This window comes from Liolophura sinensis, chromosome 7 (genome assembly GCF_032854445.1).
Source record: "Liolophura sinensis isolate JHLJ2023 chromosome 7, CUHK_Ljap_v2, whole genome shotgun sequence".
Classification (NCBI taxonomy): Eukaryota; Metazoa; Mollusca; class Polyplacophora; order Chitonida; family Chitonidae; genus Liolophura; species Liolophura sinensis.
Window position 1 is genome coordinate 9,400,260 of NC_088301.1, and position 25,289 is coordinate 9,425,548.

The window sequence follows — 25,289 nt, forward strand, 5'->3', positions numbered from 1 at the left end:
AAGGCAAACATGACATCATCACTGCTGACGTTCAGACGGATTCCCATGTCAAGACGCATCTCTCAAGGCAACCACGACATCATCACTGCTGACATTCGGACGGATTCCCACATTAAGACGCATCTCTCAAGGCAAACATCACATCATCACTGCTGACGTTCAGACGGATTCTCATGTTGATGTCATTCCTGCCATGCTCTAGTAACAACAGTCGAGTGCTGCCCAGCTTGGTGCATAGCCCACACACTTCTGACACAGACGGTGATGCATAGCCTGTGGGAGGAGAAAATATTTATTTGTTCACTTATTTGATTGAAGTTTAATGCTGTACTCATTTATACAACCAGCATTATGGTGTGAGGAAACCAGGCTGGGGGAAACCCACAACCATACGCAGGGCGCTTGAAAACCTTCCCACAAACGACTGTAGTTGTGCCTTTAGAAATTTACAGTATCCAAATTTCAACTTTTTGTTCCAAAAACTAAGCCTTCTGAAGTTTCAAATTTTGACCTAAGTCAGAAATGGCTTTGTGGAACGACCATATGCAGACTGCTTGAAGACCTTCCCACAAACAACTGGAGAGGAAGCCAGCATGAGCTGGACTTGAACTCAAAGCAATTACTTTTGTCAGAGGCTCATCGGGCTTTGATTCAACAAAGCCATTTCGGGGCCTCCGTGGCTCAGTCGGTCAAAGCGCTAGCGCAGCGTAATGACCCAGGAGTCTCTCACCAATGCGGTCGCTGTGAGTTCAAGTCCAGCGCATGCTGGCTTTCTCTCCGGCCGTACGTGAGAAGGTCTGTCAGCAACCTGCGGATGGTCGTGGGTTTCCCCTGGGCTCTGCCCGGTTTCCACCCACCATAATGCTGGCCGCCGTCGTATAAGTGAAATATTCTTGAGTAGGGCGTAAAACACCAGTCTAAGCCATTTCTGACTTAAGTCAATATCTGAAATACGATCTGAAAGCTTAGTTTTCCTCTTCAGAAACTAAAAGGTTGTCAACCTCATAAATGTTATCTTAACAAGACAAATACATCCAAATTTCAACTTCCTGTTCCAAAAACTTATCTTTATTAAGAAGTTTCAAATTTTGACTTATATCAGAAAGGGCTTTGTGGAATTGGCACCTGGGTCTTTATGCTCTGCCAGCACCCTAACCTCTAGGCGAGAGAGATGGCAGTGAGATTTATTTATTTATTTATTTGATTGGTGTTTTACGCCGTACTCAAGAATATTTCACTTATACAACGGCGGCCAGTATTATGGTGGGTAGAAACCAGGCACAGCCCGGCGGGAACCCACAATCATCCGCAGGTTGCTGGTAGACCTTCCCACTTACGTCTGGAGAGGAAGCCAACATGAGCTGGACTTGAACTCACAGCGACCGCATTGGTGAGAGGCTCCTGGGTCATTATGCTGCGCTAGCACGCTAACCGACTGAGCCATGGAGGCCCCTATGGGAGTGAGAAGAGTTAATAATGCTGCAATCAATGGACATGTCAGTAAACATGGCCTTCCCTGGCTAAGTTATCTAATGAGCTCTATGAAACGATTAGTACTTAGCCTATTTGCCACTGAGAACTCTCACGCATCCTGGAATTCATATTTCGCCCCTGAATTCGGATCTAATAAAACTCCAATTAAACAAAACCAAGAGTTGCTCACTAAAAGGATTTACTATAGGGGTAAGATTAATTATTAGATCTCTGGTGTAGCCACTGCCTTTCACCAGGTAACTGACTAATCTTCAGACATAAACCCACAGTAAACCAAGAGCTGGATTTGAACTCTGTTCAGGAGACTACAGTTCCCAACCAAATAAATACTCTGAATTGCTTATCTATAGGTACAACTTTATAACTTAGCTGGTCATATTTATACAAGTATTTAACTGCAATGACTTAAATGGTATGAAAATAGGACATGTTTGGATTCAAGTTGCTCTCATCAAAAATGTCTGCAACAAAACCAACATTCATTAATATGATTTTGATGTCACTTGATTTTTACTTTGATGCTGAAATATATGATGCATCCACACGATTCTCTGAATCATTTTCAATCAATACTAGCTATCGACTGAAAATTAAAAGTAAGAAAGATGTCTGCAGTCTGAATGTTGGATGACATTGTACCATACCTTCCAGACGACACAGTGCTACATGCTGGGAGAAGACCTTAGCAAACAAGGCTTCCTCTACTCCTGTCCGCTCAAACTCAGACACTATTGCTTTTAGAAACGTCTGCTCTTGAACTGATGCATTCCTGCAAAAAATTCAAGGGTGTCTTGTTATTACAGAATTTATCAGCTCTGTTTTCCTGTTGAAATCAGATGAAAAACATGGTGATCATGCTATTGTCTAAGGATTTGGCCTGCTTTCCGTCAAGCAAGTTACAGTATATGAGAGTAAATTTTCAGGGCTAAATTTTCACGGAAAAGATGGTGGGAAAGCGATTATTAATAGGGCTGTTTGTATTTCCAGGTTTTCAGAGGGTTGGAGCTGTTGCTTGCCGTAATGGGAGCACTGTGTACACAGTCATCTAAGGATTGTTTGAAGTAGGGCTGTACTGCCCATTCCAAAGGTTCTCAATACAATGATTTTAATACCTAACCAGTTTCAATGGCCTAAGTGCCTGGGCCCAGTTGCTTGAAAGTGTATTAGCTAATACTGGTGTTAAGTCATATTGTATATTTATAATTTTGGCCAAACTCAGCAGTAAATGCAGTTCTCCAAAGTCACACGTATAGCAGCAGAAGTTTTAGTTTAGTTGGGTTGAAAGTGTGACAGAGCCTTCATTTTGGAAGGAACGCACTAAAGTTCTTGGAGCTGGCCCGTAACACCAAGTGTCCATATATAGTTAAAACTCAGTGACAAATGTAAAAACTCTGACATAGTCCACCTTTAAGTCCCAGCGTGCTTACCTCATGGCAACAATTTTAGGGGACGTGAACATTTCCTTGAGGGCAGCATCCACGTGAGCCATACCAACAAGGTTGTCTCCCTTGCCTGACATCTCTGTGATTTCTGTGGCTCTACGACAGATGTCCAGAGCTCTCCTAGCATCACCCGACACAGCTGCCACCTTAAACACAAACCAAGTTTTCCTTACACTGAACTACTGATTCTTCTTACTTAGTTGATTCCACTTCTACATGTATGTTGGTGGTCAGATTTTTGACAGGATAACTGATGCTGTATTCAACATGTATTTCTTTATTTATCTGACATGTATTGATCATCATACTCAAGAATTCTTCCACCAGAAGTCTTGATGATGGAGGAAACAAGCGTGCTTGAGAGAAACAACCTTCCTTCACCAAATACACATACATGACAAATCTCTAAACTTCAAGAACTGGAGTTTAATTTTAAGACAACTGACATTGCCACTCAGACAGAACCAGATGCCTCAAGCCACAACGGTCTTAAGCTTGACAATGTTATTTTCTAATGAAATTACGAATGCCAAATTGAGTTGGTCTGTTGAGGCCTATTGCGTACATGCATTATATTAATTTCTTTCTGTTCATGCAGATTTCAACTGATTTTAATGAGCCCATTAAATATCAAGAAGAAAAATTTAATTTGTCGCATATTTTTAGTTTTCTGTGCTCATAACGTCACAGTTTTCTGTCAATGCCAATTTCAACTGATTTTAACAACCCCCAAGCCATTTGGATGAGCTACTTTCATGCTAAATTTTTCCCTAAATCTGAAACAGTTTTCTGTGTTCATAATGCCAAGGCCAGTATTGAACCATGACGTAATGAAGATGACCTGTTTATCTGATTGCTGCTGTACACTACACCCAAAAATGTTTGGCTTCATCACATGATGGCGGTTGGTCATATGAGTGAAATAAACCACTGGGCTTTGACATGTTAATGAGAACTTTTCAAACTGTAACATGCAAATCTGCACACCACTACAAGTGGTTTTGAACGTTACACTGCAAAAACAGTCACAAAAGCGTTGTCAACCAAGCGTTATAATCAGCATGGCCAGGGTGACAGCAGGGGAATCTGTAGTGAAGATGTCTTTAGCTTGACTTTAAGCTGAAGCAGGGCTGTATTCATGCCTTACCTTCCTGGCAGCTAACTGAACAGCGTCCTCGTCAAACACTTCCAATCCTCGCATGCGTGATACAACTATCTCCTGTAGCTGCTTGAAGTTGTATGGTTGAAAGGTCATCCGAGTTAAGCCCTGAAGAATAAACATTCATGTTTTCATAAAGATTTCATCATGTTTTCGGACATTATCTGCACTGAAGCTGAAGAGTTCACAAGCTACTTCAAGAAGTGCTCGTTATTTAAACATTTTCAAAGCAAGAATAAAGTCTTGCACTTTATCAAATACTGCAAGATTTTCATATCATGATAATAAACAATTATTGTATAGAAGGCTTTCTACATCTGGAATAGTCTACATAAATGTCTAGTTTACATGCCACGTGACACTTATGAAGGAAATGTAAGCAATCTGTTGTTTAATGCCATACTCAAGACTTTTTCACTTATGCTCTATCTCACCATCAGTGCCCACGAGAACCAATCAGCTCACACCCTTTTCGGTGCATTATGTACAGACAGGCACATGGTATTGGTGGAAAACAGGTGATCTTCAATAAACATTTGCCTGCTCAAATCACCAAAAGAACAACGTCAACCAATTTTTGTCACCAAGGCCCCATGAACAATGTAAGCAGACAAATGTAAAAACTCCTTGTACAGGGCCGGGTATGAACCTACATCTCAGGTGCCATACTGACTGCAGGCCAGAACCCTGACCAGTCTGTCTCAGCCTGTTTCCAGCCGGGATGTCAAGACTTGAAGTTTTACTCAACTCACCAGTCGACTGGAGACCCTGTTCATCATGAGCCTCTCCGGTAAGTCCATGGTGTTAGCCACAGCCAGCACAACCAGCTTTGCCTGGGGTTTGGTCGGCCAATCAAAAATGTTATACATGACATCCTGCTTCCTCGTCCACAGTAGATCCAGCTGAGCACAAAACAGGTGAAGGTTAAGTCAAAATCTTAACCTGAATAATTTACACAACATTATAAGCCTAAGCTTGAGTAAAACACACACCTATAGAAAAAAATGCCATTGTAAACCTTTTCAGATCAAACTTCAGTTCTCCCTCTTCCCACACTATAGACCAAAGTTGTCTGAATCGGACATAAAAGCAAATTAACAAGTCCTATGTCCAAATTGACACACCTCAAAAGAAATCTACTTGGTATCAAAATTTCAGAAATTTTTTTTTTCTGTTTTTTTTTTTTTGATTATTACCCAGAAACTACCTTACCTCATCCACTAATAACACAACTGTCTCTCGTCTTGGAGCACTGGAGTTGAACCTCTTGTTTAGGATCTCTGAAGCATGACTGGCTGTAGCTCTCTGCTTAGTTAGTTGCTATGGAAGCAAAATAAAAAGAATTGTAATAAATAAGCCCTGCACAACTGAGGTTGTGAGTCAAAGTCCATCTCTGATTCTGCTTTCATGTCCACTTTGTCATCTGCCTTACAAAATAAATCAATAGGTATATTTACAAAGGGAAAACAGCAATATACATGTATGTATTTCTAATGGCCTCTTTGCTCGCTTCAAACATATTTCACTTCAATAATTATTTCTTTTTTGGTCACGGTGTTATTTTCAGAAAATCTCCACTTGCCAATAAATTTGTTCCAGAAAACAATTTGTTAGGCATCTAATCAATTGCTAGACCACTTGTACTATGATGTTGTTTCAATTTGTTCTTCACAACATTTATTTTAAATCGAGTAAAAAACTTATGAAAAACTGGTTCGCACAGTTTTGTCAAAATGATCCCTTACCTTACCTGATCTATCATATTTTTATAATTTTTTTTATCTAGTTGTTGTTTAATGCCATTCCAAAGAATTTTTCACTCAAACAATGGTGGTCAAGTTTATGGGCAGAGGAAAATGGAGTTCCTGGCAAAAACCACCAACCTTTGAAAAGCTAGTGGCATACTTTCCCTCATGAGATGTAGAGATATGCACATCCTATCAGTGGAAAACAAGTGAACTTCAATGAGCCTTAGACCGCACAATCAGCCACATGAACTCAAATCTTCCCAAGAACAGTGACAGTGGGGAATTATACAAATACCCGCATAAGGTAATCGTCTGATACTCTTACCTGACATCCCCCACAGCTATCTTACCTGTAAGATCTGCACATATGCCTGGTGGGGGTCAGTCAGCCTCATACCGTTCACCTCTATAAACCTGAAAGACGGGATCTCGCCATCTTCCATGGCCTCTACCAGTGATCTGACCACCTCACGCACTGTCGCAGTTTTACCTGTCCCTGGCACTCCAGATATGTACATACACCTGCCAAACAATCAGGCAAAATGATTAAATTTGTAACGGACAAAGTTTTAGGTTAAATGCAGAATTTGTCATGCATGAAATGAGTGTAATGTAACACTGGTTCTTCTGTGCATGGCCTTGGCCTTTCAAGGTCACACTAGCATTGTTATCAAGCGGTCAGCGCACATTTGATCTCAAAGAGACAAAAATAGTCCCTCAGATTATCCTATAAATAGGACCTCCACAACAGTGTTCACAGTTTTTAAAGCGCTTGCAAATGCCTGTTGGAATCCAGGGAGGGGGAATTCACTTCCAGGAACAAACACCATTTGTTCTCCATACCTGCAAAATTTCACCTGTAAAGGTGAATGACATTAGGTGGGTGTGACCCCCTCAAGGCTGAAAGGCCTTGGCATACTGACAGAATCCCTCTCATCTGGCACATCAGAGATGCTGGTACGAGAGGCAGGAATTATTACACTTTAACTATTACATGGCCAGATTACATTTTATCCCAAACCATTATTGGATTTTTCAGAGCTCACCTTTGAAAAATCATAATTGCAAAACTTCAGCTCATTACATACAGGAGACAACAGATCACGTGTCAGTGAGTGTTTCATCACTGTCACTCATCAATCACGTATGATTTTCGTATGATGAAGCCTCACCAATGCGGTCGCTGTGAGTTCAAGTCCAGCTCATGCTGGCTTCCTCCTTGGCCGTACATGAGAAGGTCTTCCAGCAACCTATGGATCTCCCTGCATGTTACTGGCTGCCGTCCCAAGAGTGAAATATTCTTTAATGTGGTGTAAAAATCAATCAATTGTAAAAGTTGATTCAATATTTCCCCTCTTGTACTTTATTTTACATCCAGCATTAATGCACAACTTACCCTCCCGTACCATCCATGACTTTTCCCTCCACGAAGTTGTAGATATCGGAGTATTCTTGCTCACGACACGGCAGACTGTCTGGTACTACAGCCACATGCAGTCTGCAGAGAGAGAGAGAGAGAGAGGTGCGTGATCCGTGTACACATTGTATGTCGCCAGAATATCTGAACTAAGTACTATGGGTTAAAATGTAACTTTCTTCTCACAAACTTAAACTGTTTATCTGTGAAATTTTACTTTGGGCCCTAAAAATGAGCCCAAAGAGATGTTTTTAAAAGTCAAATAAAGGTCATAAAGTATTACCTTTGGTGCCGAAACTTACGTTTTTTTCAACTCTGATATTATCCTAGGCAAAATCACTCACTCTGTGATGGACAAGATTTTTAGTGAAATTCAGTATTCATTTTGCATGAAATGAATATTTCAAATTGTGCAGAGTGTTTTATAACCTTGGTTATTACAAATTTGTTATCACATAACCGGACACACCAATCATTAACCAAACCAATTATTTGATTTAACTGACAGCTTGACAAAACTTTTGACTTTCACAATAGATACTGTACAGTTTCAGTGGAATTTATGCATACTATTATAATGAAAATGCTACCAAAATGATTTGTTTACCTCACGAAATATACATGTTTCATAAAACTGTGCAAATTATTTCTCCACACCCAATAATTTCTAAAAATGTTTTAAAATGTTCACTGCAGAGGGAGTATATAGTGTTCTGTCTTTATTGCTTAAGGTATCCTCTACATACATTTCACTTTGAAAAAGAAGATTCCCAAAGTTTCTCTCAAAACGGGGTTGTGCATATGGGTGAGAAGGACTCCTCCACCAACTGCCAAATTATACCAGCTTTTACCCATTTTGCTACAGGTAAGATTGACACTCCACCACTATAGGCATGGCAGGTTTAGTTATCTCCCTTACTTGACTGTATTAGCACCTGGTTTTAAGTTATATTTCATGTTTAAAATTTTAGCCAAACTCCGCAGCCAATGCAGTTTTCCAAGGCCAAAGTTTAACAGTTGATAATCAATATGCTGGAATACAAATTTTTTGAGCATAAATATAAAACTGAAAACTTCGCTTGTTTTGAACAACCGTGCCTGGAAGCCTAGTGTTCTGACAGCCAATGACAATGCGGCTACCCCCAACATACTTCTGCCAGGGTATTTTCAACCAAAATTACCCATTTGTAAATTAACAAATCTAATTTTAAAAAATTTAAAGCGAGGAGTAATTTTTGAGACTAACATGTCTACGTGTACTGTTACATAAATTTAGTCCATACATCCTCTTTCTATCACCATATTCTTTTCAACTCCTGTCAGCAATCAATGTCAGTAACTAAGGTGCCTGTGTAAAGTGGAACCTGACTGGTCTGTGAATCATTCACATTTATGAGCGAATACAACACAGGGGTTACAGGAGTTAATTTAATTTGGTGAAATTGAATCCAAGGTAGATAAAGTTGGACATCATGAACTGGATTAAACGAAGACGCTTTCAGGTTGTGTTTCCATGGATATGTGACTGCGCTTACGTTACTTCATGCGATTACTTGAAGAGTTCATTAGTGTTGGCAACTATGACCCTACTACACTTGTCAACCCACCTAAGCAGTCAATCCTCGTCCGATACATTAAACATGGGACGTTCCATTCAGTCTGTGATTATGGGCGAGTTAAAAAATCTGTGGAGACACTCCAGCGTATTTATGGTAATCCCCATTAGGGAAGAATTACTTTACAAGTAATACAAACACAACTGCATGTCTGTGGAACATAGCATTACCTGGGCTCTGGCTTCCTCTAGTGCACTGGTCGGTGAGGTCAGAGGTTGAGAGCGCTTGGACACACTAGGCGTCCCTTGCTTGGCAGAAGGTCTCCTCTGCAATACAGCAGAAAACATCATACTGATTTAACCATCCAAAAAGGAAACCAAAGATAATGGTATTTTATCTAACACAACTGAGCGTGTAGTAATATTCATACACATGAAAGGAAGTTTTATGATAATTTGCATAATATTACATTCAATCGTGTTCAGATGAGCGGGGTCATAAGGAAATGACTGTTACAAGCCAGGAAATAAGTGGCTGGGGGCAAAGAGAATGTGCTGCACCAAAGGGTATTTTGACAGGAACCATGTATTAGTTACAGGCCAAGACTGTCATACAAATACATGTAAAATTATTAATAAAAGCAGTAGCTCAAGGTTTTACCATAATATCCTGCACCAACTTGGAAATTATTTCCATGCCCGCACTTTACCCATCTGAGCCAGAGAGGCCCTAACTACACCGGCATGACTGGATACCTTTGGAGTTTTAACACTCTGTTGCCTTTTTCTTGCAGATGATTTTGGCTTGGAAAAAGCATCATCATCGTAGCCAGGGTCAGACAACTCATCCTCTGACACAGCAGATTCATCCAACTCTTCGTCACTAGAGGACTGTACAGCTGAGGCCAAGGCTTTTTCAAATTCCATCCCACCACTCTCACGGTAGTTCACCCGAGGTGTCCCTCTACAAGGATAACTACATTTACAAATTGGATCTTTTATACATTTAGTTCTGCAGTCAACACCACCTTCAGGGCCATTTCCATAGTCTAATGTTTGCCATGTGTATAACAACACTGAATATAGTGTGCATATCTGTATGTCCCACATGGAAAAGTTTATCAGTAACTTGCCAAAGGTTTGTGGTTTACAACAGGCACCCTGGCTTCCTCAAATTCCCATAAAAATAATGGCCGTTGTGAGGAAGAAAGCATTTAAGAACAGTCAAACAAGCATATAAATGAATACAAATATTAACACAATCAGAAGGTGTTCAAAGTGCAGTGGCATCCAAACAAGCGGTTAAAATATGACATGTCTGCAACAGTGCTGGATGTAAATTACTTCAGTAATGTCAGTGTTTGTATTAATTATTAGAATACTTCACCTGTCACCTCATTGGTCAATGGCTAGTGATCTTCCAATAGAGCTCATCAGAAGACCTGGACAAGAAGCTTCCAACAAAACCCTCCATGAACTCAAACTCACCTAACGCTTCTTCGTAGCCCTGGTTTACTCTTCACAGCATACATGGTATTGTCTTCATCTTTCAGAATTTTTAGAGGTGTTACTTTCTTGGTGGTCTGAAGAGATTTGTTCCTTTTCTTAATATCACTTTTATATGTTTCCACACCATCCTTAGAAAACGTCATAACAATAGGACTGTTGACATCTCTACGTGTTTGAGCACCTGGGCCCACAGGACTGTTTCTTGTAGTTCGACTAGAGGACACAACCTCTGCCACTTTTCCCTTCCTATCGATCACAGCTGTTTTGGGAACTTTCACTTTCTTAACAGAAACACGCACATCTAACAATTCCTCATTTTGATTCAGTTCTGCTCTACTCCCAGTTCGTGACGGTGTCTTAGAACCCTGACCTTCCCTGAATTCAGAAATCTTTCTGTTCTTCACCGGCGAACAACTTTCACTCTTGACCTCTGAATTTGTTTGCCGAGATTGTCTTTTAACACTGTGCACCCTGTCACTTGACCCAATCAGTTTAGAACTGGAAGACTTTTGTTTCGGAGTCTTTGTGACACTTTCTTTCTGTTTTTTCCGTGTTGTCCTTGTTGCTGACCTAGAAGATATTTCATTTTCTTTGTTACCTTTCTGTGTTTCTCTTGTTGCTGACCTAGAAGATAGTTCATTTTCTTTGATACTTTTCTGTGTTTCTCTTGTTGCTGACTTAGATAATGGTTCATTTTTATTTGATTCAAATTTACGTCGCATGCTTCTTCTGTTACGACCCGATCTTGTGGAGCTGTCTGAGCTTGTAGCCGCACTTTGGACGCTGAATTCTGACATAGTAGACACGGAGTCATCATCAGATACAAGATCAACTGCACCATTAGACATGAAGAGTGATGCAACAACATCGCCTTTCAATCGAGCGCTGTGAGGACTGAATTTGGCTAGCGTGATGTCCCGCACTGAAAAACATCAAAATACATGTGTACGTGGTACTGATGACAAAAGGACCACAAAAATATTTCTACACGCACAAGTATTTGATGAACTACTGCGCTTAGAGTGAGTGAGTGAGTGCTTGGGGTTTAATGTCGTGCTCAACAATTTTTCAGTCATGTGACAACGAGCGCTTAGCTTAAGGCCATGTTGTTAACACACAGGTGTAGATTACATGTACATGAATGGATTAAAAAAATCAAACTCTGTAAATTAACACACACGCACAAAACTTCTTCTGCAAAATCAAGGCATACATGTAGTGCACATGCATGCTGAAAGTCTCTAGTAAAATAGAGGAAAAATACCTGTTGGTTTCACAATTTTTTATTTGTAACTATAGATATAGGTAAAACATTAACCTGTACATAATCAGTAAACACCTAAAATTTAGCTCATGACTTAAGTTGACACATTAGTCTACAAGCTCCACTGATATTAGCAAGGTGTTTTCATGTCTCTTGGGAGCAATGGAAATGACTGGAAATATCTAAGTCTCAGCACAAAAAGCACCCAAATTTTTCAACCACTTCTGCAACCAATGTTTTGAGACATTCTGAGAGAACTATGGGGCTTGGAGAAATAATTTGCATAGTTTTATGAAACTTACACCTTTATTGATACAAACACATCATTTGACGGTGAACATAGGGCCAACCTGAATTACCTCCCTGGAGGTCACTCTCCTGCTTTAAAGGTGAGTTTATAGCAATAAGCTGTGGTGAGGTGGGACCTCCGGTAAAATTGCTTATGGCAAGTTTCCGAGTTAAAGCGACATAAGCCAGTTAAAGGCCTAACTTTAAGACAAATTTTAATTTTGTAAACTTATTTGGACAGCCATGAATAAAGGTTATGTATTTTTTAAAATTTGGAAGTACTTTTAAAGTTCTGGTCAAAACACAATATAGACAGCTTTGGTGATTCAGCCACATACATCTACTTAAGTTGAAAATCACAGGCTGCATTTAGTATCTCCTGACATTTCGAAGACTCTCAAAGTCTCATATCATGTGTTTTTATGTTCTGTTGCCCAGAAAATATTTAACACTCTCATGATATACCCTACGAGCTGCATGCTGTAATAGGAGGTCCCACTTTCGTAGTTTCATGCCTTAAAAACTAATCTAACATTATGTCATAGTCGATGTCATATAACAAGGGAGGTAAATCAGAGCAGGCCAATTGTATGCACAAATTCCATTGTAAAACGTGCTTTAGTACACTGACATGTCAAGATTTCCAGTAATATCTTATTTATTTGCGTCAACAAATCTGCAATTTTCGGGGGCAACATTTGAAGGTATTTACCGTATAATATGGGTTTTACTTACTCAGGTCATCCTTAGGTGTCCCCTTATTGATGCTTCCCTGTAATGGAATGACCGGTGACCTGGACAGGCCATCCACTTCATCTCCTGACTCCTCCTCCTGACCGTTTGTCTCTGCTAAGGAGGTCGTCCTGCTTCTCATTCTGCGACCGGGAGTTCTTGTGACAAGACGGTCAGTTTTAGGCACATTTTTTTGCTCTCCATTTTCAGGCCCGAGGCTTCCGGCGACACTTCTCCGGCGCATCCTCTTCTCGGTAGGACATTTTTCTGTTTCCCCCATCAGTCTGAACTTTTTTCCGTCGAAATCATACCTGGAGTAGAATACAGGTTTTTTTTTCTTCACAGAGAGGATTTCTGAACAAACATCTGGCAGCTCTGATGTGACCATTATCTGAAACAAGGATTGATTTGTGTTAGTTCAATAATCTACTAAAAATATTTCACCTCAAGATGATTTGATTGTTCTTTTAATGCCATACGAACGCATTTCTGACATGGGTGATCGTGGTCAGTATTACACACAGATATAAGAAAGTAGAATGCCTGAGGTAAACCACTGACCTTTGGCAAGTCACTGAGAAACATTTCAACATGTACGTACAGCTCAGGTTAAATGTCAATCGTTTACCGCTTGTACTGCGCTACAAGGCACTGGTTAACGTTCTACTACCCCATGAAAAACCCTCTGCTGAGGTGAGTAGGATTATCGTTGCAAGGTGTGAATATAATTCCTTCTAACGAAGGTGCGGTCATAGTGTATTCAGTCATGTGAAAATATACTAGCCGTGAAGGTGGACAATTTATCTTGCAATAAGTTACCAGCCTGAGCACAACAAAATCAGTTCGTCAACTTAATTAAGGGAGTAAACATGTTATCAAAGTCCTCTTTTGGTGTCGATGGTCGGCGTAGGCCTTCTCATTTTGATATACATATATATTATGAAATACAGAATCTTGCCGCAGAGATTTTAGAGTAAACTCGCCAAATCTCTGCATTAACTTCACAAACCAATGAGACTTTCTTGTGAATCCAGCACATGCAATACCGCACACTTCCCGTCTGGGGTATCACCCCGACACAGGCGCAATACTGCACACTTCCCGTCTGGGGTATCACCCCAACACAGGCCCAATACCGCACACTTCCTGCCTGGGGTATCACCCCAACACAAGCGCAATATCGCACACTTCCTGCCTGGGGTATCACCCCAACACAAGCGCAATATCGCACACTTCCTGCCTGGGGTATCACCCCAACACAGGCCCAATACCGCACACTTCCTGCCTGGGGTATCACCCCAACACAGGCGCAATACTGCACACTTCCCGTCTGGGGTATCACCCCAACACAGGCGCAATACCGCACACTTCCCGTCTCGGGTATCACCCCAACACAGGCACAATATCGCACACTTCCTGCCTGGGGTATCACCCCAACACAAGCGCAATATCGCACACTTCCTGCCTGGGGTATCACCCCAACACAAGCGCAATATCGCACACTTCCTGCCTGGGGAATCACCCCAACACAGGCGCAATACCGCACACTTCCTGCCTGGGGTATCAACCCAACACAGGCGCAATACTGCACACTTCCCGTCTGGGGTATCACCCCAACACAGGCGCAATACCGCACACTTCCCGTCTCGGGTATCACCCCAACACAGGCGCAATACCGCACACTTCCCGCCTGGGGTATCACCCCAACACAGGCGCAATACCGCACACTTCCCGTCTGGGGTATCACCCCAACACAAGCGCAATACCGCACACTTCCCGTCTGGGGTATCACCCCAACACAGGCGCAATACCGCACACTTCCCGCCTGGGGTATCACCCCAACACAGGCGCAATACTGCACACTTCCCGTCTGGGGTATCACCCCAACACAGGCGCAATACCGCACACTTCCCGTCTGGGGTATCACCCCAACACAGGCGCAATACCGTGCACTTCCTGCCTGGGGTATCATCCCAACACAGGTGCAATACCGCACACTTCCCGTCTGGGGTATCACCCCAACACAGGCGCAATACCGCACACTTCCCGTCTGGGGTATCACCCCAACACAGGCGCAATACCGCACACTTCCCGTCTGGGGTATCACAGGCAGACAGCAGTCTTGTGTGGCTGTGCCTTTCCATGATCCTTCACAATCATGTCTTCTCATCTGACACATTTGTATGAAGGTCACATCTAATAAACATCATGTATTTATATTACTGCAAGGACCGAGTAAGCCTCATATCAAAATAACAAAAAGAAAACATCTAAAAACAAGTATGTTCAGGGCATTGCCAAGCTGCAAACCTTTCACTGTAGGCTACTTGCTATAGCCGCAGCTATCGGTGTTTTCAATAAGTAAGCCGAAATGGCGGGTGCTCTGTTTTACTTTGACTGCTGCATTTTGTTTGACACTTGTGAGTAGTATTTACACCAAATGTAATACCACATGCCTACTGTTCTTCAATCTTCTCACTGGGGGGCCTCCGTGGCTCAGTTGGTTAGCGCGCTAGCGCAGCATAATGATCCAGGAGCCTCTCACCAATGCAATCGCTGTGAGTTCAAGTCCAGCTCATGATGCCACTGACATTCACGTATATCATGCTGGAGACACCAGACACAACAACTCATCCAGTCACACTATACTGACACCGAGCCAAATAGTCCGGTGTCCTTGATCAAACTTGTCAGCTATGACAGCCAATCAATTGCAGCAAAAAGCACCATTTTTAAAATCTTGTATAACCCACATCTGCAGAGGTGGACGGTCTAACCACTATGCCACTGACCTGGTTCCTTCGAACATGCGATGCACACCATATTGGTGGAAGAAAAGTGGATTTTAACGAATGTTTGACTGCACAAACAAACCCATGAGCACAACTCATCTTTCAATGAAAAATCAAGGAATCCAATTTTCAAATTTCTATTAAGTCACAAATTGGAATCAAATTAATTCCTTAAAGCTTTCATTTGAAACACTAAAAACATGTACCTCACAATGTCCCATAATGGTTTCCACATCAATCTCTGGATCAATCTTGCTGACGTTCATAAAGACTTCTCGTGGGTCAGGCTTCCCATTCTTCTTAACATGAGCAGACAAGTAACGTGAGGGGATTTCAATGGGACGCCAAAACCACTGCACACATGCGACTTTTACTGAAGATGAGTTTTTTTCTGCAAGAACAGAATAACAATAAATGATATTACAATAGCATTATATTTCCCTTGGACATATTTGAGTGAGTGAGTGTGAGTGTTTGGGGTTTAATGTCATACTTAACAATTTTTCAGTCATGTGACAGGATGCATGTACAAATAATGTGCCCCCTTGTTGCAGGACAGATTTCCACCGTTCTTTTATCTAGTGCTGCTTCACTGAGGCAGCTTACCAAAGGCAAGTAAACCGACCCGCCAAAACCATTATACTGGTACAGGTCATCCAGTCGTTGCACCATCCCCTTAATGCTGAACGCCAAGCGAGAAAGCTACAACTTCCTCTTTCAAGGTATTAGGTGTGACCCGACTCAGGATTGACTAACCTTGTTTAGTGGTGGGAGTCAGTAAAGTGAGTGTGGAAACTAGTGTATGCACTGTGAGGAGTGTGAGGAGTGCCAGGAGTCCATTCTTCTTGGGATGTAAAAATGGATTTAAACTACAATTTTCCTAAGGCCCCAGTGATCAGTCTGGAAATTAAGTAGCCTGCTATGGTGATGTGAATGGTGATAGCCATCACAACTGCTATGCTGGAGAGTGTGTCCAAGCTGTGCGGTGCTAAGCTGGTTCTGCGTTCTAAGATTTTAATGGATGACATCATTTCCGTACATTTCTGACCACTGATGAAAAAATATGCATTAAATAGAGAACTCAATAGGAAATATAGAATATGAAATTTTTTTTCAATTTTTTGGGGCATGAAAATGATAGCTTTTTTGACCTTCATTAAAATTATACTCTTCATATTTACAGTACCATTTCATGTATCCTTTGAATGAATTAGAAGTCATGATAAAGCAAGAGGTGGAGTCAAATAACTGAATATTTTGATTCGCACATGTTCCTAACAAGCTTCTTTAGAAAAGACGTTGCAGAATATGCAATGGTCAGACTTCTTGCAAAAACTTCATGGCACAGTATGTCCTGATGTCTAGCCTAGCAAAATTAGATTGACTCCTTTTTTATTTTCCTGGTCGGGATATATTCATGAACGAAGTGTAGGCAAACTGATCTTGTTCTATACAGAGAAAATATTAGGGACATTTCCTTAAAGGGTCTCACACTCCCAACATGACATATTGGTGCACAGCAACTTACTTCTTTCATACAGATCTACAATCTTGCCTAGGTAGGCTGTGTGTACTGAGTCTTCTCCGGAGTCTGAGTTAGAAATAAACACACCATCCCCAATATTATACACTGATTCGTCCACACTCACAGAACTGGAAAAAAGAACAAGACAACACATTAATGTCTGCATATATTTGCTTAGGGTTTGTTTATCAGCCGCATCACAACACTGCACAGATTTATTCAGAATATGAAATCATGCCGTTTCATTTCCAACTTTCTCCTATTTTCACTATCCATGGGAATTTTGTCACAATACAGCCTCTGAAAGAGATTAAGACCAAAATTAAGACCAGATTAAATGAGTAGTAAAGTATCGAAAATCGGCCTCCAGCTGATGCTTTTCTCAACAATCTCGGCTCGTAATCTGACACTGTGAATTGTACGAAAACACATGCTACATGTCAGATATTTACTTGTAATGCGTTTGTATCGACCGCCGATTGTTTCCCGGTCTTCCTTCGCCGACCCAATAAAAGAAAGTTTCATGTTCACTTGGAAAATGTTTTTCCTTGGCTGTCGGCATCCTGCTCTTGTGATGGGCCACGCTTCTCCCGCCAAATGTTTATATCTCGCCTTCTTCTCGAGAAATCGTGAGATTGACCTAATTTGTTTCAAGGAAAAGAACTAGCACTCGTCGAGCACAAAGACAATGACTTTTTCTTGTCTGTGCATAAAACAAACTTTCCGAAAAAGTGATATTTAACCCAAACCCAAAAACTGAATGCATTAAGCAACTCACAGAGGAATTGCTAAAGTTGAATGTAAACATATAATTTAGACATTGTACATAAAACACTCACGACCTAATTATGACCCAGTTATTCTCTCAAAATCTAGTTACAAGGTCAAGGTCATTTGTGTGTTTCAAACTCAAGATCATCCCTTTTGCTGTTGTGTAGACCGGGGGAAAATGGCGAACCGCACCGTGAAGGATGCGCACTCGGTGAAGGGGACAAATCCCCAATACCTGATAGAAAAGATCACCAGAACACGTATATATGAATGCAGATATTGGAAAGAAGAATGTTTTGCTTTAACAGGTTTGTTAATTTTTTTTATATGCCCTTGTCACAAGAATTTAATGTCGTCTTGAGCATGGAGTGAAACCTTTGGATGGTATTACTAATGGCCCAATTTTCGAAAGCATTGCTATATCTTATGTATTTGTTCATTTTATTTGCAAAGATACTGATCTGGAATGAATCACTTATTTTATCGGAAATAATGATATCAAAATAATGCAGAGTCAGTTCTTGTACAAGACTTATTAATGGGACAACAACTGATTGCATTCACATGAATGGCAAGTTCAAATTACAATTTTAAACAACATTCAAATAAACCTATCCCTTGTCACATGTGTGAAAATTTCTTGATTAAGGAGTTAATTACAACAAGTAAATATATCGTTTACATGTAGAACAGTAGATAAAATAGCACAACGTATCTATCTACATGTAAGGTGGACTTCAACAACTAACAAGGTTATTTAATCAACTGTACATAAATAAATTACTCATTGACACTGTTATAAATCACTTTAGTATGTGATTGGATTAAGCTGAAGTAAGGCTCATTTAATTTTTTTGTTTTATTTAGCCGAACTGATGGTGGACAAAGCAATGGAGCTTAAATACGTTGGAGGAATTTATGGAGGAAATATCAAACCAACACCGTTCTTGTGTCTCGTGCTCAAAATGTTACAGATCCAACCAGAGAAAGACATTGTCGTGGAGTTCATAAGAAATGAAGATTTCAAGTAAGAATCACAAATCATATACAACCCATGACCACTGAGATCCCGTGCTTGATTCCAGCTCTCGCTTAGTTTGGCTGAAGCTTTATACCAGGAGCCTGGAGGAGTGTGACAGCTATCTGACAAATGCTGGGGGTTTTCTCCAGAATATATCTATATCTAGCTTTGCTCATAAACTTGACTACCGTCTTACAACTCCTACAACCCTCAAAATGTGAAAAACCTGCTTAACCAGAAAACAGGTTATATGAAATTTACCTTGCCGAACCTTTAGTTTGGTAAAGCAAATTATATTTGCATAACCATGGGTTATACAAACGGGCTATGTCAAAACAGGTTTCACAGGAATCAGTTATGAAATTCAAGTACACTTTATTACCTGTATACATGTATGTAATTGATTTTAACTTCGTCGTCAGGTATGTGAGAGCTCTGGGAGCTGTGTACATGAGGTTGACAGGCACAGCTATTGACTGTTACAAATATCTAGAACCTTTATACAACGACTACAGGAAAGTGCGCCGCATGAACAGACAAGGGGGTGAGATGGACAGATCAGTTTTCCTTATATCTGCACTCTTGCAAAAGAAAAATTAGTGCAAATATTAAAATACATAAACCAACTCTTGAAGTGTTGTGCACGGAAAACTTAGTGTATTAGTGCTGTTCTTTTCTTTATATTTATAATGCTTTATATTGTCATGATTCTGATGAAGTATGCATTTGCAGATAATGTAACAAAGTCAAATTAAGTCAGTGGAAAATTAGTACACATTTATGTATTGTTTTGTTGATTTCAGGAAAATCAAGTCTTGTCTTGAGCAAGTCTTGACAATGAATTCCATAAATGCCAAGGGGAGTATCAATATTTTTGTTTCTTTTCATCCTTTGGCAGAATTTGAAGTGGTTCACATGGATGAATTTATTGACGAACTTTTAAGGGAGGAGCGTGCTCTGGATATCATATTACCCAGAATTCAGGTGGGACTGTTTTGATGTCAGATTCACATCTTCTGATTTTACAGCAGCACAGTTGTTTTGATTCTTCGACCTTTTCTGATGTTCCTAAAAGATTATTCAAGCATCAGTATTCTGTGTAGTCTGATAAACTTACACCATTTCTGAAGCCCATTCTGAAATTGAACAACCCAACTATGTAGTTTTGTCAAATCAAAAAGTGCATTAAATGCACAGAAATTTTGCTCTTTTATATTCAAAAATGTTAGGCAATTAAAGGATATCCCTGTCTATAGTAACATCCCTGATTTAATGACATGCTCAAGTGACTCGCTCCTTCATTATTTCAGATTTTCAGATCAGGAAAAACTCTTGACAGAATTTCTGTATATGTGAACTCTACACCCCACTGCCCAGTCAGTGCTCATATTTCATGGTTGTTATGTTTATTTTCAGTGCAGACTGCCACATGAATGCCGTTAAAAATCTGGAAACATTTTAATCATACTGTCATGTCTGTTTTGAGACTATTTTTTTTACTAGATTAAACTAAAGAATGAAGATTGATTGGGTTTTGTGTGTGGCAGGCTGCTTTGACGATAGTTGGAAATACAGTTGAAGCAATGGGACATCTCTACCAGCTGATCAGCCACACTGTGAAGTATCACTATGCTGATGTCAGCCTCTGGGTATTCTAGGCCTACTTTCACAAGATTACATATATCCATTTCTTTTCATGAGAATTTTTTTTAGAAAATACTGACGTGTGGGCAAGAATCTACATGTATGTGATAACATGCAAATTTTGCTATCAAGGTTTTGAGTGTGGGGTTCTTAATATAAAATATATGTTTGATTAACACAAGTTATAGAGAAAAGCAACTTTAATATTCCATGTGTTGCAGAAGCGAAATGTGTTGGAAGACACAAACTTGTTAGACCCCCGTGTGAGTGCTTTGGACGAGGATATAGAGGATATGGAAACTTCCGATGAAGAAGACGCAATGAAGGTTTGTGTTATGTCACAGTTACAGCACAGTTTTATGTTCGTTGAAGGCCACTTGCCTTCCACTAATATGACTTATATCTGCGATATCAGTATGTTACATGTGGGAAAGTTTGTCAATAATTTGCCAGGATCTGCGGTTTATTCCAGGCACTCTGGCCTTTTTCACGCATAAAACTGACAGCAGTAAATGAAAAAAGTCTTAAGTATGGCGTTAAGTAACACACAAACCAAATATGTGTTTTGATTTTCGGTGTGAATAATTGCTATATACTCACATGTACATTATGTTTTTGTAAATGTGTATTTCCAGGATGGCAACCGAAGTCCGGTGGGTGATAAGAAGCGAAGTGGTTACAGAGATACAGACAGACCTGCCCGCAGTCCGTCCCCGCGATATAGAAGAAGCCGCAGTCGTTCACCCAGAAAGTAAGCTGCCTTTGTGACATTTATAGTCCCAAGCAAAAAACGTGTTTCATTTCCGTAAATCTTCAGAATCTACAGAGAATTAAACTATGTTATTTATTGTTGTCCTTAATGAACAAATATCAGTGTTAAGTAGTTTTGAAAAAATGTTGCAATATTATGACTTTAGAAAAGGATATTATAAAAGATGTATGTGTGTGTTGTTTTCCAAAATTTATTACCTTCTTACCACACTTCTGTTAATCTAAGACTTGGTTAAGTCAAAGAAAGCTTGTTATCCTGCGGCTAGCGAATGTCTTTTATTGCTTGCTGTTCCCGATTAAACTGGTTAATTCACTTGAACTTCTCGAGGCTTGATATAATTCAGCTGAAGTGAAGCTTGGTCTCAGTTTTATTTCTGTGTCTCTGTTCTCCCAGGGAGCGTCATTCCAAACGAAGAAGTCGGTCGAAGGACAGAGACAGAGGTCATAGGTCATCAGGTATGTTTGTTCATGATAAACTCAAGGATGCTTGGTAAAATTCCATAAGACAGCATGAACTTCTTTAAAGGATAAGGCAGTGAATGGTTATGTTTCATTGCCAATGCAAGACCTTTTGGGAGGTTTGCATTATGTTTATTTCCATGCATTAACATTGTCAAAGTGCAGATACGTCGGTATGATGTCACAATTACTCTCACCAGCCATTTTCGTGATATTGCCATTATATTTTACTTCTTATTCAGCAAAATGATATTGAAAGTGTGATACTTTATAGTTCTTGAACATTCTGCTTTCAACAAAGTGCTACCTCATCCTTTAAAGCGATGTGTAAATTTTCTGTTGACGTGACTTTGTGATCATGATTACATCAGGACTGAGTGTTTGTAGTATGGTCAGCGGAAAAGAGACCACAATTGCTCTAGGATTTTTTTATGAGCAAGATATGCAAAAAATCCCAGACTCAAATACTTTAAACAGGATACAGGCGACTTGTCATCTGAGCTGTTGTACTTTTGCCGGTTAAAATGGTATTGGTTATTCATTATTGTTGTTGATGCTGTTGTAGGTCACAGACATAAAGATGATGATGACAGGTAAGGCTGTCTTGTTGCTATGGAAGTTATTCTTTGCAGTGGAAGTGCTTTATGTCCACAGGATCATTTTTCAAGTTTTCAAAGTAAACAAGTCTTAGAAACTTGTGCATTATTGAAGGTGACAACATTCTACCTTTAACCTCTTGTTGCAGGTAAATTACTCAGACATGATTTTTTTCCGCTTTTTAGCGGAATTCCGCTTTTTCTTTGTTCAGTTTCGATTAATTTACCTGTTTTCCGCAGGTTTTTCTAGCTTCCGGGGCCTAGGCGGCCCCTGGACCCCGGCCTTTTTGGGCTATGATAGTAAATTTCAGCTATTTTCTTGGTTCACCACAATCATGTCTGATTATTTGACTCTGACATACTTGTCTGAAGACATAGAACTATGTGAATCATCTGCATGTACTGAGTCCATTTGTACAAAATGTTTCTGATACTTTGTTAAACTTATGTCACCTCAAATGGTATTTTAATATTGACAGTAGCTGTCATTTTCAAAACAGATCCCAGAGAATGGATTTTATAGACATGTGGTTTTGTGAAAATGTTCAGTAATATTTAAATAGTCGCAAAATATTATAATTCCTTGGGGCCTCCATGGCTGAGGTGGTGAGCTCAGGTCCAGCTCATGCTGGCTTTCTTTCAGCTGTTTCCTGGGAGGGTCTGCCAGCAACCTTTGCATGGCCATGGTTTTAACCCTATACTAGTATTCTAGATTAGCTTTCACGATGCAGTAGTGTTTTATTTTTATTTTTTTGGCGAAAGATACGGTTTTTACATCTCATCGAACGACATACCTCTTAGTGGATCACTTGGCTAAAGCTTTGTTTTCGTGGCCACTGTAAGGCTGCTTGACCCATGAGCTGTGGCTATATGTCAGCAGGGTTGTCGGGTACCCCATTGACTGTGGTGGAACACGTGGAACCGAGAAAAGTTTAGTGAAACTTCGTCTTGACACATCTTCAGGGCATCTCAATTATCAACAGCAAGGTGACATCACAATTACTCTAGCTCTCTAACATCCAAGATGTTTTCTGTATAATAGTCAGCAGTCGCCTGTGGCGGATAAACTTGTGGACTTCGGCAATGAAGGTCCAAGTGATAAATAGCTTTCTTGGAAATTGGGCCTACTAGAAGGATATTTCTTCCACTGCTTGGACTGTTGATACAGTAGGCCTGCTATATCATTAACAGTTTAAGTAGCCTGTAGATGCATGGCCGGGGTATTCCTGGTTCCAGTCATAGCCTCTGGAGGGGTTGTGCTGGGGATTTTGGTCCCTGTTAAAAATAACTGACCTAGTTATCACAGACGTCAGAGAAAGCACCTTGGTTTGAACACGGCATTTCAATAATTTTACTGTATTTTATAAAAGAAAACAGGGGAAAAAAAAACTTCCTTTGTATGCGAGAAAGACAAAGGAGCAAAATTTAAATTCTTCAATTCTATTGAATTTAGAGAAAAAAGATTATATCATAAAACCAGTGAGATGCCATCTTCTCCGGCAGGCGTAGGGTCTACTGGGGAATATCCAAAATGAATGTGGTTTGGGCTAAGACGGTATGCTACTGTCTGACATAATTTGTGATACCGTTGTTGAATGTTACACAGCTTGTAAATTAACTAATTTTACGTCAGTGGTGGTCTGTAAATGATACACACCTGTCCCACAACACTGTGTGAATTGGCCCTGCTGCTACACATAAATAAATCGCTGTAAACGATCTCAAAATGATGTCTTATGCAGTAGTGCTGTGTTATCATACGTCACTTCATGTATCGAATGGGTAAAGGCTACGTCACAGCTTAGGCCGCGCAATCTGATAGCAACGTGTTTGATTCGATAAAATTCTCAATATGTCTGCCTTAATTTACACCAGTCGTTTGTGTAGTATTGTGATTTTGCTCTGGATGTTAGTCGGTGAAATCTCATTAAAATAATAAAATATGATTCTTTTTAGAAAGCTTGAGAATCCTGCTTTCGATTGAAATATGATTTAACCAGGTGCTGTCTTGCCCCTTAATTTTTCTGGCTTGCGTGACTTTCTGTTTTTTATGTATTGATTAGAATTCGTGAACCAAACCATTGTTAATCTCTTGTTATGATCAGAATGCACTGATAAATTTTCTTGCAGGAGGCACAGAAGTAAGAAGAGCAAACATGACCACCGACATCGTGATCGAGAAGATCGACATCGTGATCGTCACAGAGACAGAGATCGAGGCAGAGACGATCACAGAATGTCCAAGGAAGAGCTGGAAATCAAGGAGGCCAATGAACTGAGAGCAAAGCTTGGCATGGCCCCATTAAGACCATAAATGAGAAATCTCCTCGTCCAACTCCTTGATTTAAAGCAGAAAGAATCTACAGCATGACTTTCGAATTGTTGTAATACAAAAGTAATGGGACTTTCACTTTACCAGACTTTAATTACTTTCAGTACCCGATTTCATTGACCTTTTCATATGCTTAAGCATATTTTCAGGGTAATTTTCTGCCTGGACTGAAGAAAGTTATTATCCGCAAAGCAGTGACATTAAGAATCACAAAGATAATAACTTATTGCTGTAATTGAAGATAAAGGTGGATTAATTGTGTTTAAATTTGCCCTGAAACATGTGAAAAGGTTAAGAAAAAGGGTACACTTCAAGAACTGGACCTTGCTGCACCAATGCCTATGCTTGTACATGTACATATTTGTGGAAGCCAGAGTTCTGAAAGATAGAATCAAGTACAGTGTATTCTTCAAGTATATTACATCCTTGCTTTTTGTTCAGCATGTTATCGGACACTGGTCAGTCTTTTACAAACCTTGAATTATATTTTTTTGCAAAGTCAACTTTTTGCTTAATAATCAAGGGCCCCAATTCAAACTGTTAAGCGAGGCATTAACTTTAGTCCAGAATGAAGTCTGATTGGTTTTGTACAAGACCCAGTCTAGTTTTAAGACTAAGCTCGTTAAACACGTAATACCCTTGTGAACTATCAGCAAATGGATTTCCAAAATTTTATTCAAAAAAGAATGCTGTCATTTTTGGACTGGATTAAAATTTGATTAATACGTTGTTCAGTGTGAGGTAACAGAACCTTCAGAGCAGTTTGTCAA

General features: G+C 40.1%; 2 protein-coding genes across 2 annotated transcripts; one reads left to right on the forward strand and one right to left on the reverse strand.

Moving 5' to 3' along the window:
- Nucleotides 1–112: 112 nt before the first annotated feature.
- Nucleotides 113–17,511, reverse strand: LOC135470627 (origin recognition complex subunit 1-like). The gene is made up of 16 exons (XM_064749663.1): nucleotides 17,378–17,511; nucleotides 16,929–17,053; nucleotides 15,607–15,791; nucleotides 12,612–12,999; nucleotides 10,304–11,246; nucleotides 9,572–9,779; nucleotides 9,047–9,142; nucleotides 8,180–8,292; nucleotides 7,240–7,341; nucleotides 6,194–6,365; nucleotides 5,308–5,415; nucleotides 4,848–4,997; nucleotides 4,084–4,203; nucleotides 2,922–3,082; nucleotides 2,139–2,263; nucleotides 113–273 (listed from the first exon to the last, which is right to left on the reverse strand). The coding sequence occupies exons 1-16, from the start codon at nucleotides 17,485–17,487 to the stop codon at nucleotides 113–115; spliced, it is 3,267 nt and encodes a 1,088-aa protein (XP_064605733.1). The 5' UTR covers nucleotides 17,488–17,511.
- Nucleotides 17,512–17,868: 357 nt separating this feature from the next.
- LOC135470564 (pre-mRNA-splicing factor 38A-like) lies at nucleotides 17,869–25,289 on the forward strand. The gene is made up of 9 exons (XM_064749583.1): nucleotides 17,869–18,004; nucleotides 18,564–18,723; nucleotides 19,140–19,261; nucleotides 19,616–19,701; nucleotides 20,583–20,687; nucleotides 20,997–21,112; nucleotides 21,527–21,588; nucleotides 22,157–22,184; nucleotides 24,318–25,289. The coding sequence occupies exons 1-9, from the start codon at nucleotides 17,875–17,877 to the stop codon at nucleotides 24,499–24,501; spliced, it is 993 nt and encodes a 330-aa protein (XP_064605653.1). The 5' UTR covers nucleotides 17,869–17,874; the 3' UTR covers nucleotides 24,502–25,289.